The sequence below is a fragment of the Gorilla gorilla genome, chromosome 4 (genome assembly GCF_029281585.2).
Source record: "Gorilla gorilla gorilla isolate KB3781 chromosome 4, NHGRI_mGorGor1-v2.1_pri, whole genome shotgun sequence".
Taxonomy (NCBI): Eukaryota; Metazoa; Chordata; class Mammalia; order Primates; family Hominidae; genus Gorilla; species Gorilla gorilla.
In genome coordinates this window covers 132,139,223-132,154,557 of record NC_073228.2, presented here as the reverse complement: position 1 = coordinate 132,154,557, position 15,335 = coordinate 132,139,223, and the positions used below count along the sequence as shown (strand labels likewise).

The window sequence follows — 15,335 nt, the reverse complement described above, 5'->3', positions numbered from 1 at the left end:
TGCTTCTATCCTCCCAAAAATGAGGATTATATCTCAGTCACTTTCAAACTTACTGGAATATGCAATGCAAATATATTTTATTTATATATATATATATATATATGATTTACCAAATAAATCATACCATATGCAGTTAATTAGTTCAAAATGGACAACATTTGTGGTTGCTATGGTTGACTTGCTGAAATTGAGATGTTATTTAGAGCACTGACATGCCGTGGTCTGGTGGAGAGCAGAAGAATGAGCTGGTCTCTTATCTCAGAACTGTTCCCTGCACCACCACTGACTAATAACCATGTGACCTGGAAAAATGACAGCCTCTCTATGTGTCATGTCTTGTTTGTTTGTTCCCATGATAACAGTTACCCCAGGTTTCGTTTGGAGTGCATTTAAAAATAGTAGAAGAAAGGTGACATAAAGGTTTTGCCGGGCTTGTTTTTGCAGATGTTGATGAATGTGATGGGAACCACAGGTGCCAACACGGCTGCCAAAACATCCTGGGTGGCTACAGATGTGGCTGCCCTCAAGGCTACATCCAGCACTACCAGTGGAATCAGTGTGTCGGTGAGTGCTCTTTTCTTCCGTCGCACTTGCTTTTCTCACCTGAAAGTGTCTCTGAATAAGATGAACAAATTGTGAGGGTTGAGGTTTCAGTATAGCCTTTGAGTTTTAGACTTTAAACCCAGTCCTTAAGACTGATGCATGGGGACTCATTCTGCTAGTGTGTATGTTTGAAAATATCTATTTAAAAAAAAGTTTGTTTTTAAGTACCGGAAAGTTAACTTAACTAGAGGTTTCTTCATTTTAAATATCTGCTAAGTAATTTTAAGTTTCTGAAGATGATGTCAAGAATCATCATCTTTGTTTGAGAAGGTCAGCCACTTTTTTATCTGTAATTTAATATATTTAGATTTCCCATCCATTCCCCTCATACGAATCTAAAGGAATTCACATCAACTTAATGAGGACAGTCCATGTGTGCTCTCCTGTCACATAGATTTAATAAAGGATGGGAAGTGTTTTAAGGTTGAAAAAGTACCTACTTACAGCAAATGCTGTTGGCAACTCTAGACAGAAGTGTTTGTAAAATAAAATACGTGGCTCTCAGCTCTGTTCCTTGCATTGATAATAGTCGCTGAAATTCTCCTTTTAAGGAGTGATTGATCAAAGAGAACATTATTCCCTACTTGGATAGCCAGGTGACTTACTTAGCATATGCGTAATTTCTTGGCTCCTTTTGAATGCGCTTCACAGACACTCCAACCAACACATTTTGACGCTAGGTGCTGGCATAACTGAGCAGAAAGGGGCACTGTGGTCCTGCAGAGAAATATCAGAATGCTTCCTGTTTCTGTGTAGTAATTCAAATTACTTCACAGGTTATTCACATATTGAATTATTGTGATCCACTAAATAAATTAGTCTGATTTTATCCTTTGTGGTCTTCTCAAAAGAAATTTCTAGTGACAGCTAAGTGAATTAAGAACAAAAAATCAAGATAAATTTCAGTGGAGGGAAAATCATGCCAGGTCAAAGACAGATGCTTTACCACACCACGAATATACACTCATAGGAGGAAATGCAGAAACCAATAAGTGATCAAAAGTTAAAGACAAGACAGTTTCAAAAAATTATTTAAATTACCAATTAGGCAGTTATTCAAAATAACTTTATAAATTTAATTCACTTTTTTTCCTCTTCATAGAAAAAAAATATTGTAGAACTCCTTATGCCCAGACTTATTGATTCATAAACAAAGGCAAAGTGTATGGCACACTCTTTAGAATATCAGAAACAGTATTTTTTACATAGCTATTAAAATAATGTAAAACATTCTGTAGGTTGCCTATTCACTCTGATGATAGTTTCTTTCGCTGTGCAGAAGCTCTTTAGCTTAATTAGATCCCATTTGTCAATTTTGGCTTTTGTTGCAACTTCTTTTGACGTTTTCTTCATGAAGTCTTTGCCCATGCCTGTGTCCTGAATTGCCGAGGTTTTCTTCAGGGATTTTTTATTTTTTTAGGACGGACTCTCGCCCTGTTGCCCAGGCTGAAGTGCAGTGGCATGATCTTGGCTCACTACAACCTCCGCCTCCTGGGTTCAAGTGATTTTCCTGCCTCAGCCTCCTGAGTAGCTGGGATTACAGGAGTCTGCCACCATGCCCGGCTCATTTTTTTGTATTTTTAGTAGAGACGGGGTTTCACCATGTTGGCCAAGGCTGGTCTTGAACTCCTGACCTCAGGTGATCCACCCGCCTCAGCCTCCCAAAGTGCTGGGATTACAAGCATGAACCACCATGCCCGGCCTCTTCTAGGGTTTTTTATGGTTTAGGGTTTTAAGTCTTTAATCCATATTGAGTTAATTTTTGTGTAAGGTGTAAGGAAGGGGTCCAGTTTTAGTTTTCTGCACATGGCTAGCCAGCTTTCCCAGCACCATTTACTGAATAGGAGATCCTTTCCCCATTGCTTGTTTTTGTCAGGTTTGTCAAAGATCAGATGGTTGTAGATGTGTGGTTTTATTTCTGAGGTCTCTGTTCTGTGCCATTGGTCTATATGTCTGCTCTGGTACCAGCACCATGCTGTTTTGGTTACTGTAGCCTTGTTGTATACTTCGAAGACAGGTAGCATGAGGCCTCCAGCTTTGTTCCTTTTGCTTAGGATTATCTTGGCTATACACGCTCTTCTTTGGTTCCATATGAAATTTATGGTAGTTTGATGGGAATAGCATTGAATCTATAAATTACTTTGGGCAGTATGGCCATTTTCACAATATTGATTCTTTCTATCCATGAGGATGGAATGTTTTTCCATTCATTTGTGTCCTCTCTTATTTCCTTGGGCAGTGGTTTGTAGTTCTCCTTGAAAAGATTATTCATATCTCGTTTGCTGTATTCTTACGTATTTTATTCTCTTTGTAGCAATTGTGAATGAGAGTTCATTCATGATTTGACTCTCTACTTGTCTGTTGTTGGTGTATAGGAATGCTTGTGATTCTTGCACATTGATTTTGTATCCTGAGGCTTCGCTGAAGTTGCTTATCAGCTTGAGTTTTGAGGCTGAGACAATGGGTCGTTGGGTTTTTTGTTTTTTGTTTTTTTTTTGAGGTGGAGTCTCACTCTGTTGCCCAGGCTGGAGTGCAGTGGCACAATCTCAGCTCGCTGCAACTTCCACCTCCTCCCTGCAACTTCCACCTCCTCCCTAGTAGCTAGGATTACAGGCGCCTGCCACCACGCCTGGTTAATTATTATTAGTTTATTATTATTATTATTATTATTATTATTGTATTTTTAGTAGAGACAGGGTTTCACCATGTTGGCCAGGCTGGTTTCGAACTCCTGGCCTCAAGTAATCCACCCGCCTTGGCCTCCCAAAGTGCTAGGATTACAGGTATGAGCCACTGCGCCTGGTCAGATGATGGGGTTTTCTAAGTAGAGAATCATGACATCTGCAAACAGATACAATTTGACATCCTCTCTTCCTGTTTGAATACCCTTTATTTCTTTCTCTTGCCTGATGGCCCTGGCCAGAATTTCCAATACTATGTTGAATAGGAGTGATAAGAGAAGGCATTCTTATCTTATACCAGTTTTCAAAGGGAATGCTTCCAGCTTCTGCCCATTCAATATGATATTGACTGTGGGTTTGTCATAAATAGCTCTTATTATTTTGAGATACATTCCATCAATATCTAGTTTATTAAGTTTTTAACATGAAGGGGTGTTGAGTTTTATCAAAGGCTTTTTCTGCATCTATTGAGATAATCATGTGGTTTTTGTCTTTGGTTCTGCTTATTTGATGGATTGTGTTTATTGATTTGCGTATGTTGAACCAGCCTTGCATCAAAGGGATGAAGCCGACTTTATCATGGTGGATAAGTTTTTTGATGTGCTGCTGGATTCAGTTTGCCACTATTTTATTGAGGATTTTCGCATCGATGTTCGTCAGGGATATTGGCCTGAAATTTCCTTTTTTTGTTGTGTCTCTGCCAGGTTTTGGTATCAGGATGATGCTGCCTTCATAAAATGAGTCAGGGAGTAGTCCCTACTTTTCAATTGTTTGGAATAGTTTCAGAAGGAATGGTACCAGCTCCTCTTGGTACCTCTGGTAGAATTCTGCTGAGAATCCATCTGGTCCTGGGCTTTTATTTGGTTGGTAGGCTCTTAATTACTGCCTCAAATTTAGAACTTGTTATTGGTCTATTCAGGGATTCGACTTCTTCCTGGTTTAGTCTTGGGAGGGTGTATGTGTCCAGGAATTTATCCATTTCTTCTAGATTTCTTAGTTTATTTGCATAGAGATGTTTATAGTATTCTCTGATGGTAGTTTGTATTTCTGTGTGATCAGTGGTGATATCACCTTTATCATTTTTTTATTGTGTCTATTTGATTCTCTCTGTTCTTTATTAGTCTAGCTAGTGGTGTATTTTGTTAATTTTTTCAAAAAGCCAGCTCCTGGATTCATTGATTTTTTGGAGGGTTTTTCATGTCTCTATCTTTTTCAATTCTGCTCTGATCTTAGTTATTTCTTGTCTTCTGTTAGCTTTTGAATTGGCTTGCTCTTCCTTCTCTAGCTCTTTTAATTGTGATGTTAGAGTGTTGACTTGAGATCTTTCTAGCTTTCTGTTTTGGGCATTTAGCACTATAAATTTCCCCTAAACAGTGCTTTAGCTGTGTCTCACAGATTCTGGTACGTTGTCTGTTTGTTCTCATTGGTTTCAAAGAACTAAAGAGCTTCTGCATAGCAAAAGAAACTATCATCAGAGTGAACAAGCAACCTACAGAATGGAAGAAAATGTTTGCAATCTACCCATCTGACACAGGTCTAATATCCAGAATCTGCAAGGAACTTAAACAAGTTTGTGGGAAAAATACAAACAACCCTATCAAAAAGTGGGAAAAGGATGTGAACAGACACTTCTCAAAAAAAGACATTTATGTGGCCAACAAACATACGAAAAAAAGCTCACATCACTGATTATTAGAGAAATGCAAATCAAAACCACAATGAGATACCATCTCATGCCAGTTAGAATGGCAATTATTAAAAAGTCAAGAAACAATAGATGCTGGTGAGACTGTGGAGAAATAGGAAAACTTTTACATTGTTGGTGGGAATGGAAATTAGTTCAACCATTGTTGAAGACAGTGTGGTGATTCCACAAGGATCTAGAACCAGAAATACCATTTGACCCAGAAATCCCATTACTGGATATATACCCACAGGAATATAAATAATTCTACTATAAAGACACATGCACACGTATGTTTATTGCAGCACTATTTACAATAGCAAAGTCTTGGAACCAACCCAAATGCCCATGATAGACTGGATAAAGAAAATGTGGTACATATACACCATGGAATACTATGCAGCCATAAAAAGGAATGAGAGCATGTCCTTTGCAGGGACATGGATGAAGCTGGAAATCATCATCCGCAGCAAACTAACACAGGAACAGAAAACCAAACACCACATGTTCTCATCGTAAGTGGGAGTTGAACAATGAGAACACATAGACGCAGGGAAAGGAAGGGAATAAGCACATGCTGGAGCCTGTTGGTGGGGGTGGGGGGCGAGGGGAGGGAACCTAGAGGATGAGTCAGTAGGTGCAGCACAGCACCATGGCACACTTAGCTATGTAACAAACCTGCACATTCTGCACATGTATCCCAGAACTTAAAGTAAAATTTAAATAAATAAATAAATATAATAATAATATAAAACAATTTTATTATATTGCAATATTTATAAAATATGAAGCCCACCACTTTATTTAGTAAATACCATGGACTTGTTGGTTAATTCCATAGACCTTAACCCAAAAGAATGATTCTCTATCAAACAGAATTTTTTTTAAGGAGAACAAAAGTAGAAATAGGAAAATGCATGGAGTGCCAATTTAATTTCAAAGTGTTTCAGTTTCCTGAAGTTTTTGTTTCTGAACACCTAGCACAAAACGAGCTGCACAGGTTTTTACTAAATGTGGAAGCTCTATTTAAAATAGTCTGACTTAAAATCAAGATGGTGTGGTGTATCCCAGTTCCCCTTTATGAGATCCTGGGGTGGGCACTTTGACAAGGCAGTCACCCCCAGAGGAGCTCGCACTGGAGTCCAGCCAGAATCCGGTTTGCCTTCTAATCAGGAGAAACTCATGAGCAGAGGAATAAATGGTTTAAGATGAGTCCAAAACTAAAAATACATGAGCAGATATCCCTAATTGCAGGTATTAATTTGTAAGCTTATTCTACTAAAATGAGTACCTCTAAGCAGCAGGTGCCTGGGTACGACACATCAGGGATTTATTTCAAAAGATTCTAGATTCTTCTGGGCAGGGTTGAGGAATCCAGCTTGTCTCTAATAAAATTGCTGACTTTCTTCCCTTGAATTCATGTAACGCCATTAGATTTTTAACTCAAACATATGGCAGAAATTGGGTGAAATACCCCTTCAGGAAACTAATAAAAGCAACAAGTTAGCAAAAGAAAAAGAATTAGGACAAAACGCAAATTGAAAAGCCACCAACATTCTTTATCTGTCACTACTTGTGTGGATATCTTCAGCCATTCATATGATTGATGGGGGAATACAGAAGGAAGCATTTCAGACAGATTTCCCCCGGAATCCTCGTCAGTGGGCAACACTGTTAATCAATGCATCAGACAGTTTAAACAGGCAAAACTGTAAACCTACGATGTTACTAAACCTACTACCAATTGAAGAAGAATGAAAGTTCTTTGAAAGTGTTAATATTGACAAAAGCTTTCAGTTCAAACTAACACTTTAGGAAGTTTTCTGCCAGTTGTCACAAAGAATTTACCAACGTTCTGGTAGATAGAGTGTACAGATGTAGGGAACATTCTCAACTATTTTCAAGCATTAGAATTATTCAAATACAATTATTCAAAATTGGAAATATGTAAATATTAACATTTGCATATGAAGAAAAATTATGTCTTCATATATGAAGACTTTGTGTTTTAGTATTAGTAACTTCCAGTTGCTTCTGTAGCCTGTTCACAATAATTCACACATAGTTGAGTGAGGCTTGAATCAGTTCAAAGTATGTGTCAGACAGGAACATATTTATTTAAGTCTATAAATTTTAATCATGATATACATTTATAGAATATAAATATGAGGTATATCATGGGGCTTGCAAAAATGTTACATATTTTTAAATATTCTTGTAAGTGATATGTTTAAATATAATTTATTCAGTTAATTATTTTTGCCTGGTAATTTTTCTTCCTAACACAATGTCTAATGGTATATTCATGGCAGGATCATTTTATTAAATTGTAATCTAATTTAGATTCCGTTAGGAGAGAAACACTGCATAGGAATGTCAGATCTAATTATAAAAGCAGATGAGGCTTTATGGCAGAATTCCAAGTCTCTTGTATATAGAAATAAAATAGCAGTTATAGTTACATCATATGTAGCCAAGTTACTGAGAATTTATTTATCGTATCTATGTTCTTCCCCTGCCATAAAGGCTAAGAATTTTCACATATTAGATAATCAGCATCTTTTATATTCAGTGATTAAGAAACCTACATTTAGTGGTCTCCTTTAATTCTGAGACTATCAGAATCATGATACAAAAATGTTCCTAATAATATCTACCCTTTCAGTAACTTCTGTCCTGTACTTAATGAAGTTTAATTCCTGTCTGGGAGGCCTCTTCACTGAGAGCCCATGTGCATCTTCCAAATCTCACTGAGCTGCTGCAGATCCCTCGCTTCCCCACTAGATACTGTGTCCTCTGTGCACACCCACTTGCACATGGGCCTGTTTCCCCACATGGGCTGAAATATATACTTGTCACATATTAGGTAAACAGACACTCTTTGCTCCACATGGAGTCACAAGAATTGAAAGAATTCCATGGAACAGATGTGATTTGTTCCCAGGGTGAAATTTGGATTATAAAAAAAGCCCAAAGAAGTCAAGCCCCAGGCTGTATATCAACCAGACAGTTAAGGCAAAATTATAATCACCAAAGTTGAAAGCATAATCAGACTTTGATTTTGTAAAAATGATAATAGCAACTGAAAGTATAACCTATAATTATCCTGCTACCAGGTATTTATAGTATAATGTTAGTCATTAAGCAAGTAAAAGCTATAGCTGGCTGATGGCTGGATGCAAACCTGCCTCAGAAGGCACAGTCTGCACCCAGTGGGTTCTCAAGCATTTTAAACTGAACTAGGTTGTTCGTTCAACTGATTTAACTAAATAGTGTTGTTTTCCATCGTTTTCATTTAGGGTTTATAAATTTTTTTATGCTTTCTCCTCCTGTATAATGAAGGTTTGGGGAATTGCTGGGGGAATGGATACAAATACTTATAGGGATTTTTTTTAATTGATATATCATAAACTTCTCTCTTTTAAAGTGTACATGTAAATGGGTTTTGTAGATTCTCACAAAGGTATGCAGTCATCAATACTACCAGTTTCCGAACATTCTCATCACCTCCAAAAGAAACACCATACCCAAGAGCAGTCATTTCCCATTTCTTCCTCCCGACAGGCCCTGGCAACTAATTTTCTCTCTATCTCTAAGGATTTGCCCGAGATATAAGCTTTTGAAGTAACCTTCTGTTAAGAGAATAGAAGAGTTATTCACTAGGCAAACTGCAAATATCTGTTCCCAAGGGCTGCAGACATATTTAGAAACAGTACAAACAGAAAAGAGCAAAGCAAGGGTTTTTTAAAGCCACAATTTAGGGGAATTTTTTTCATTCACGTGCTTTGCAAATCAATCATCAGAATAAAATAAAATACTGTGTTAGAGTTATTTCTGCCATAAAATCACAGGCACTTGAGACTCCAGACTTGTTCACGTTTTTGCTCTTGCCCGCTTCCCCGTGTAAGAGTTTCTTTCTTCGTTTCACTAGATGAGAATGAATGCTCCAATCCCAATGCCTGTGGCTCTGCTTCCTGCTACAACACCCTGGGGAGTTACAAGTGCGCCTGCCCCTCGGGGTTCTCCTTCGACCAGTTCTCCAGTGCCTGCCACGACGTGAATGAGTGCTCGTCCTCCAAGAACCCCTGCAATTACGGCTGCTCTAACACGGAGGGGGGCTACCTCTGTGGCTGCCCCCCTGGGTATTACAGAGTGGGACAAGGGTAAGGCAGCCTTCAGCCTCAGCACATAGAGGAATACATGGTTCCTGAGTGAGTTCAGGCCACCCACCACTGCAGGGAAGAGTACAGTGTCTAAAAGCCAAGCCGCAAAAGCATTGATTAGAGCTCTTAGGGTATGCAGATAAATACCAAGAAAGCACACACGGACTGTGCTCAGGGTATAGGATTACTTCCTTTGTGATGAGCATAAAACTTGAACTTGTATGTAAATATCACTCTTTGCTCCTCTTATTAAGGGCCTGAATTGATTCAATTTGACCCAAGGCCAGAGACAAACAGATGCTTAAAAATGCGGCTCACATGTTGCCATGGATACCTGGGCTGTGAGGTAGAAGTGGAAATGGCCTTGCCACAGGTTCTTCTACAAATTCTGGAAGGTGCTAGCATAGTGATCACTGAGGAAGGAGTTTGTCCCTTTCTTTGCTCGTGTGGCTTTTCTATTGCACAGAGAGAGAGGATGGTGCCTAGTTGGTGTGGTGTCATTCAGCACGGGCCTGACCCACAAGACAGGCTTCCCTCCAACTAGGCGCACTGTCTCAAGTTCCATGGGCTGTGGCAGAGGTGCTGGCCATTTGCATCCTTCCAGGAAGGCCGTGGTGCTCAGTAACACAGAAGATGGGCATTTAGAGGTCAGTCCAGGTTGCCTTCTTTGAAAGGAGCAGTGTGCAAGGCAGGGACTAAAAGGCATGGACCAAGTCTGTCCAACAATGGTGTATGATAATAGTTAAAACAAAAGGCTTGGTCTAGACAAAGGTCATTTAGAGCCAATTCATTGACTTACTAACCAAAATATAAGTTCAGAAATCTCAGTTTTTAAAGCAGGGAGCTTTGTTGCAAGCAGCAACTACAGGCTTTAGGCCCCTGAAACAATGGAACCTGTCTTAGCATTCTCTTTGGAAATTCATACCTTACTTTTACCTTCTGGAGTTAATTATGCTCAGTACTTCAGTCTAATTAAGATTGAAAATTGGGAAAGCATGGGGCTCACCTCAGAAGAATTTTGCTGTTTCAAAATAAGGGAAAAGTTTATCTATTGTGTGTTAAAGAATTATAGGGGATTGTGGCTCATCCCTGCAATCCCAGTACTTTGGGAGTCCGAGGTAGGAGAATCACTTGAAGGCAGAAGTTGGAGACCAGCTAGGGCAACATAGCAAGACCCTATCTCTACAAAACATTAAAATTAAAAAAAATTAGTTGGATGTGGTGGTGTGTGCCTATTGTCCCTGCTAATTTGGAGGCTGAGGCATGAGGAGCTCTTGAGCCCAGAAGTTCGAGGCTGCAGTGAGCAAGATCGTGCCACTGTACTCCAGCTTGGGAAACAGAGCAAGACCTTGTCTCTAAAAGAAAAATAAAAGAGTTGCAAAGAATATTAGGGTTTTATGTTTATGAGTTTAGTGTTGTCTCTGTTGGTTTCGTGTTTCTGAAGAGTCTGCTCTACCACTGGAAAACTATGGTCAAGTCAGTGATAAAGTCTAACAATACTTTGCTTTTTGCAAATAGCCACTGTGTCTCAGGAATGGGATTTAACAAGGGGCAGTACCTGTCACTGGATACAGAGGTCGATGAGGAAAATGCTCTGTCCCCAGAAGCATGCTACGAGTGCAAAATCAATGGCTATTCTAAGAAAGACAGCAGGCAGAAGAGAAGTATTCATGAACCTGATTCCACTGCTGTGAGTATATCCCACTTTGTGTTGCCACAAAATTTTATCCCTATGGAGTCATGTATACAGTGCAGTTCACGTCGTTTTCAGCCTCACTGAAGTTAATCATACCTTGAACTTAATGGATAAATTAATGGACCCAGTATGGAAAAGACAAGTAAATTAAAGTGATTGAATTATTAGATCAAAACACAAAGCTTGGGAGAAAAGACTTTAAGATTCACAGTTTCAGAGCATTTTCTCTTGTTGTAGTTTTTGATTTATGTGGGAGGGTATGTCCATCTAGGGAAGAGCTATTTTTACATGATTCAAAAAATGAAATTATTTTTAATTTGTTCAGTTCTGTTTTATAAATGTATAGCATACAAGGCTGATTTTAATTTTCAATAGGGAAACCAAGTAGGTCTCATATTCCTTGATTTATTTTTAAGACAGTTGTTCCTTCATTAAGAAGTTTTGTCTTCCAAATCACTTGTATTCTTTAAGGAACTGAAGTTGGAAATTGCGAGCCACTGATATTTCCTTTCCCTAATTGCATTTTGGCAGTGTTTAAAGGGGTGGGCTGCAGACTACCTGGTTTTGAACATAACTCCCTGGCCCTCCCTATCTGTTACCTCTGTTACATAGGTTGTGTTTATTTAACTTCTCTCAACCTCAGTTTTTTCACCTGTAAGATGGGAATAATAATACCTCTGAAAGCTGATGGAAGGGTTAATTGAATTGAAACATGTGAACTGCCTGGAACAATGCCTGACATATATATCACATGTGTTCAGTTCCCATGAATGATTAATATCTCATATCTAGAGATCTTGACGATTTTCCCAAAGATCTGAGACAGCATGAGGTCGTCACTCACCACTCTCTGCAGTTAATATGACTGAGAAATTACCCCACCAAAAAACCTAATCAACAACTGGCTGGCTGTGTGAATTGGACAACTTGCTTCAGTTTTATGGGCCTCAGAAACTTTGTCTATATGACCTGACTTGTCTAGCCAAAAAGTTCATGATGCTATTTTATAATAATAAATAAGCCAGTGTTACATTTACCTTAAGTAGACTAAGATACCCAACTGATGTTTGACAATTGAGATATTCATCAAGTTCCCAAACTACAAATACAGAAGTTATGCTTATAAACTTTCCCATTGGGGTACTAGGACATAATTCTGCCTGAACACTGATGGGCACTTCTGGGTCACCACTGCCAAGTCCTCACTTAACAGATGCCCAATCAAAGCATTGTGGTTTTTATCCTATCTTACTTTGATATATTTGTGCTCCTCCCAACCCTCTGAGCAAAAGTCAGACTTGGTTTATCTGGGCCCTGCCCCACTGGCTTTTACCAAAGATGCTGGTTTGAACTGGAGCCCTGAGAACTCTGCAGATCACTCACTCTGTGTACCTCTGATAGCTCCCAGTAAACTCACTCATCATTCACTTACCTTACAAATCAAAGCCCAGCTTTCAGACAGAAGATTCCCCTGGGCGCATTCCCTGCTGATGCCCAGCAGCAGTACTTCTTATTTTGACTCCAGAAAAAAAAAAAATCATTACCTAAATTTTAGTTTTTAAAAATTATTAATTAGCACAATATTTCATAAACTCATCAAAAAAAAAACTTGAAATGGGAACACTCTGTAGGCCCAGTCCTGTACCTTTAATTACCTCGTTAAGGCTGAGTGAGAAGTCATAAAGATTTACAGGGTATTCTCGATGGAATTGGCCTTTTCTTCCAACTGACAAAAATGTACAATAGCCTCTTTCACAGCCACTGCTGGTAAGGAGAGTGCAGAAAGCGGGAGTGGGAAGCCAGAGCCTGTCCTTGTGACCAAAGCCCCTGCAGCTGATCTGTTTCTAGTCCTCTGCTTGTGCTGTAGAAGCTTGTCCCAAATCATTTCCTGTTCTTCCTCCAGGTTGAACAGATCAGCCTAGAGAGTGTCGACATGGACAGCCCCGTCAACATGAAGTTCAACCTCTCCCACCTCGGCTCTAAGGAGCACATCCTGGAACTAAGGCCCGCCATCCAGCCCCTCAACAACCACATCCGTTATGTCATCTCTCAAGGGAATGATGACAGCGTCTTCCGCATCCACCAAAGGAATGGGCTCAGCTACTTGCACACGGCCAAGAAGAAGCTCATGCCTGGCACATACACACTGGAAATCACTAGCATCCCTCTCTACAAGAAGAAGGAGCTTAAGAAACTGGAAGAGAGCAATGAGGATGACTACCTCCTAGGGGAGCTTGGGGAGGCTCTCAGAATGAGGCTGCAGATTCAGCTCTATTAACCCTTCACAGACTTGGGCCCAGGCTCAAATCCTAGCACAGCCAGTCTGCAGAAGCATTTGAAAAGTCAAGGACTAATTTTAAAGAGGAAAAATAATAATAACTCTTGTTTCTTTCCTCCCTGTCTTAGACTTTGAATGTTGACCCTCACAGGGAGGGATAATTTAGACTCTGGTATGGCCAAAGATTTGAGCACAAAGGCAACCGTGGTTACTGTATTTTTTATATAACTTCATTTTAAAATATATTAAAAGAAACCTAAATGTTCAAGATATCAGCATATGGCACTAAATGCACAAAAATAATGTGAGCTTTTTTTTTTTTTCCTGTTAGCAGTCTGTAACACTTTGGGTATTTTGCTATAGTTGCTAATTAAAAAAATATAGATGTTTATTTATTTTTAATGCAGTAATATATGGAGAAATGAACAAACTATGTAAACAAAAAGGGAAACTCACTTGTTTTTCTTTAGATTTATAAATTTGAGCTATTTTTTTTAGAGGTGCTTTTTAAAAATCCAATAGATACAAGAGATGTTTCCTTTGGTTTTCTGCCAGTCATCCAGCTGATACACACCTGATGATTTTAAAGAAAGCCACACAGAGCTGAATGGGCAGTGTAATCAAGAATTTAAGAGACATGAATGTCATTAGATCCTTTATAACGTAGATCGAAGCCAAAGCAGCTCATTTGTGACAACATTTCATATCACCAGACACACCAGGCAACAGAAGATGAAGCACAACCACTGTAGCAAAATACCTTGACTGCTTGTGAGACCATTAGCATTGCAGGCCAAACCGTACTGTATTTCCTTCTCATAACCTCAAGGAACCACATGTGCTACCCACAACACCTCATTCTTACCCAGGGTGCGCTGCGTACTCATGGTACTGTAGGCAGCTGAAGAACCGCCGTTCCCTTGAAAGGGAACACCTGGCATTCTGTAGTGTTTCGTGCTGTCTTAAATAATGGTGCATTTATTATGTTCAAGTTATTTCAGGATTGCCATATGTGCAAACAAATCATGCAATGCAGCCAAGGAATATATGTTGTTGTTGTTGTTTTAAACCCATTTTTTTTTTAGAATTTTCATTAATACTGTAGTTATACACCATATGCCTCGTTTTATCATAGCCTATTGTGTATGAAAGATGTTTGTACAATGAATTGATGTTTAGTTTGCTTTAGTCATTTAAAAAGATATTGTACCAGGATGTGCTATTAAGAGTACGTATCCATTATTCTTCTCAACCCAAGAACCTGTTCCCTGGACCAGTGACCAAACCTCATATGTGAAATGGCCAAAGCACACGCAGGCTCCTGGTTGTTCCTCTCAAACCTGTGCTGACCAAAGATTAGTAACCAGTTATACACAGTATTTTGAGGTTTTATTGTTTTTCTAATAACTAAAAAAAAAAAAGGAACAGTGTAAATTTGTAATCAAGAGTTTGTGAGGAAAAACGTATGGTTTTTGGTTTTGTTTGTTTTTGTAGGTCTGTGTATCAAATATGACACTTTTCTTGCAATAAAGCTTATTTTGGGGTATTTTTCTGGCTGAAAATTTTATGAGACCACAACCCCTGTTGTATTTGTGGGAGGGGCGGGGGGCTTTGTCTATGGGAACCTGTATTGAAGTAATAATAGAGAGCCAGACACACAGGAAAATAAAGGAATGCTGGCAAATCTGTGAAGCAAAGTCAACATGTGTTCAACTGATGATTATGATTTGAAGTTATATTCAAATAGAAGGACATAAAGTCATTTACTTATGCATAAATTCTAAGCTTCCTGGGACCCATCTTTCTGGAAACTTCAAAGAATTTCTTCACTTCATGCTAATGCCCCCATAAAGTATCCATGAGGAAGTGAAACATTCTTTTAGAGAATCTTACTAATCTAAGGTAGAAATTTCCTGAACCCAAGTTTTTAAGCAAAGGTAATAGCGGGCATACCCCAGGCCAAAAGGCATCTTCAAAAATAATCTAAACCTTATCTCTTAAAATGGTATACAGTTTATTCAGTGGAGAAGTGGATAGATGTAACAAAGTATTTAACATGAACTCCCTTTTGATACACTGCTAAAACAGGCACAGAAATGTTTCCAAGACTCTTAGAGATTAATTTAATACATGGTTTAAGAATTTATGTGCTTAAATTTTTTATCCAAGGAATAAGTAAACAAGGAAATATTGTGACTGATCTTAATGCTGTTCTTTGCCAATCAGAAAT

At 38.8% G+C, this 15,335-nt stretch overlaps 1 protein-coding gene across 1 annotated transcript in view; it reads left to right on the top strand.

Annotated features, from left to right (window-relative positions):
- FBN2 (fibrillin 2) overlaps positions 1-14,651 on the top strand; it is a 277,129-nt gene extending 262,478 nt beyond the window's left edge. Inside the window, exons 62-65 of the mRNA XM_031011267.3 lie at positions 445-564; positions 8,900-9,131; positions 10,650-10,821; positions 12,731-14,651. Coding sequence (XP_030867127.2) covers positions 445-564; positions 8,900-9,131; positions 10,650-10,821; positions 12,731-13,105 — 899 coding nt within the window. The 3' untranslated portion in view covers positions 13,106-14,651. The remainder of the gene's footprint in view (positions 1-444; positions 565-8,899; positions 9,132-10,649; positions 10,822-12,730) is intronic.
- Positions 14,652-15,335: the final 684 nt, after the last annotated feature.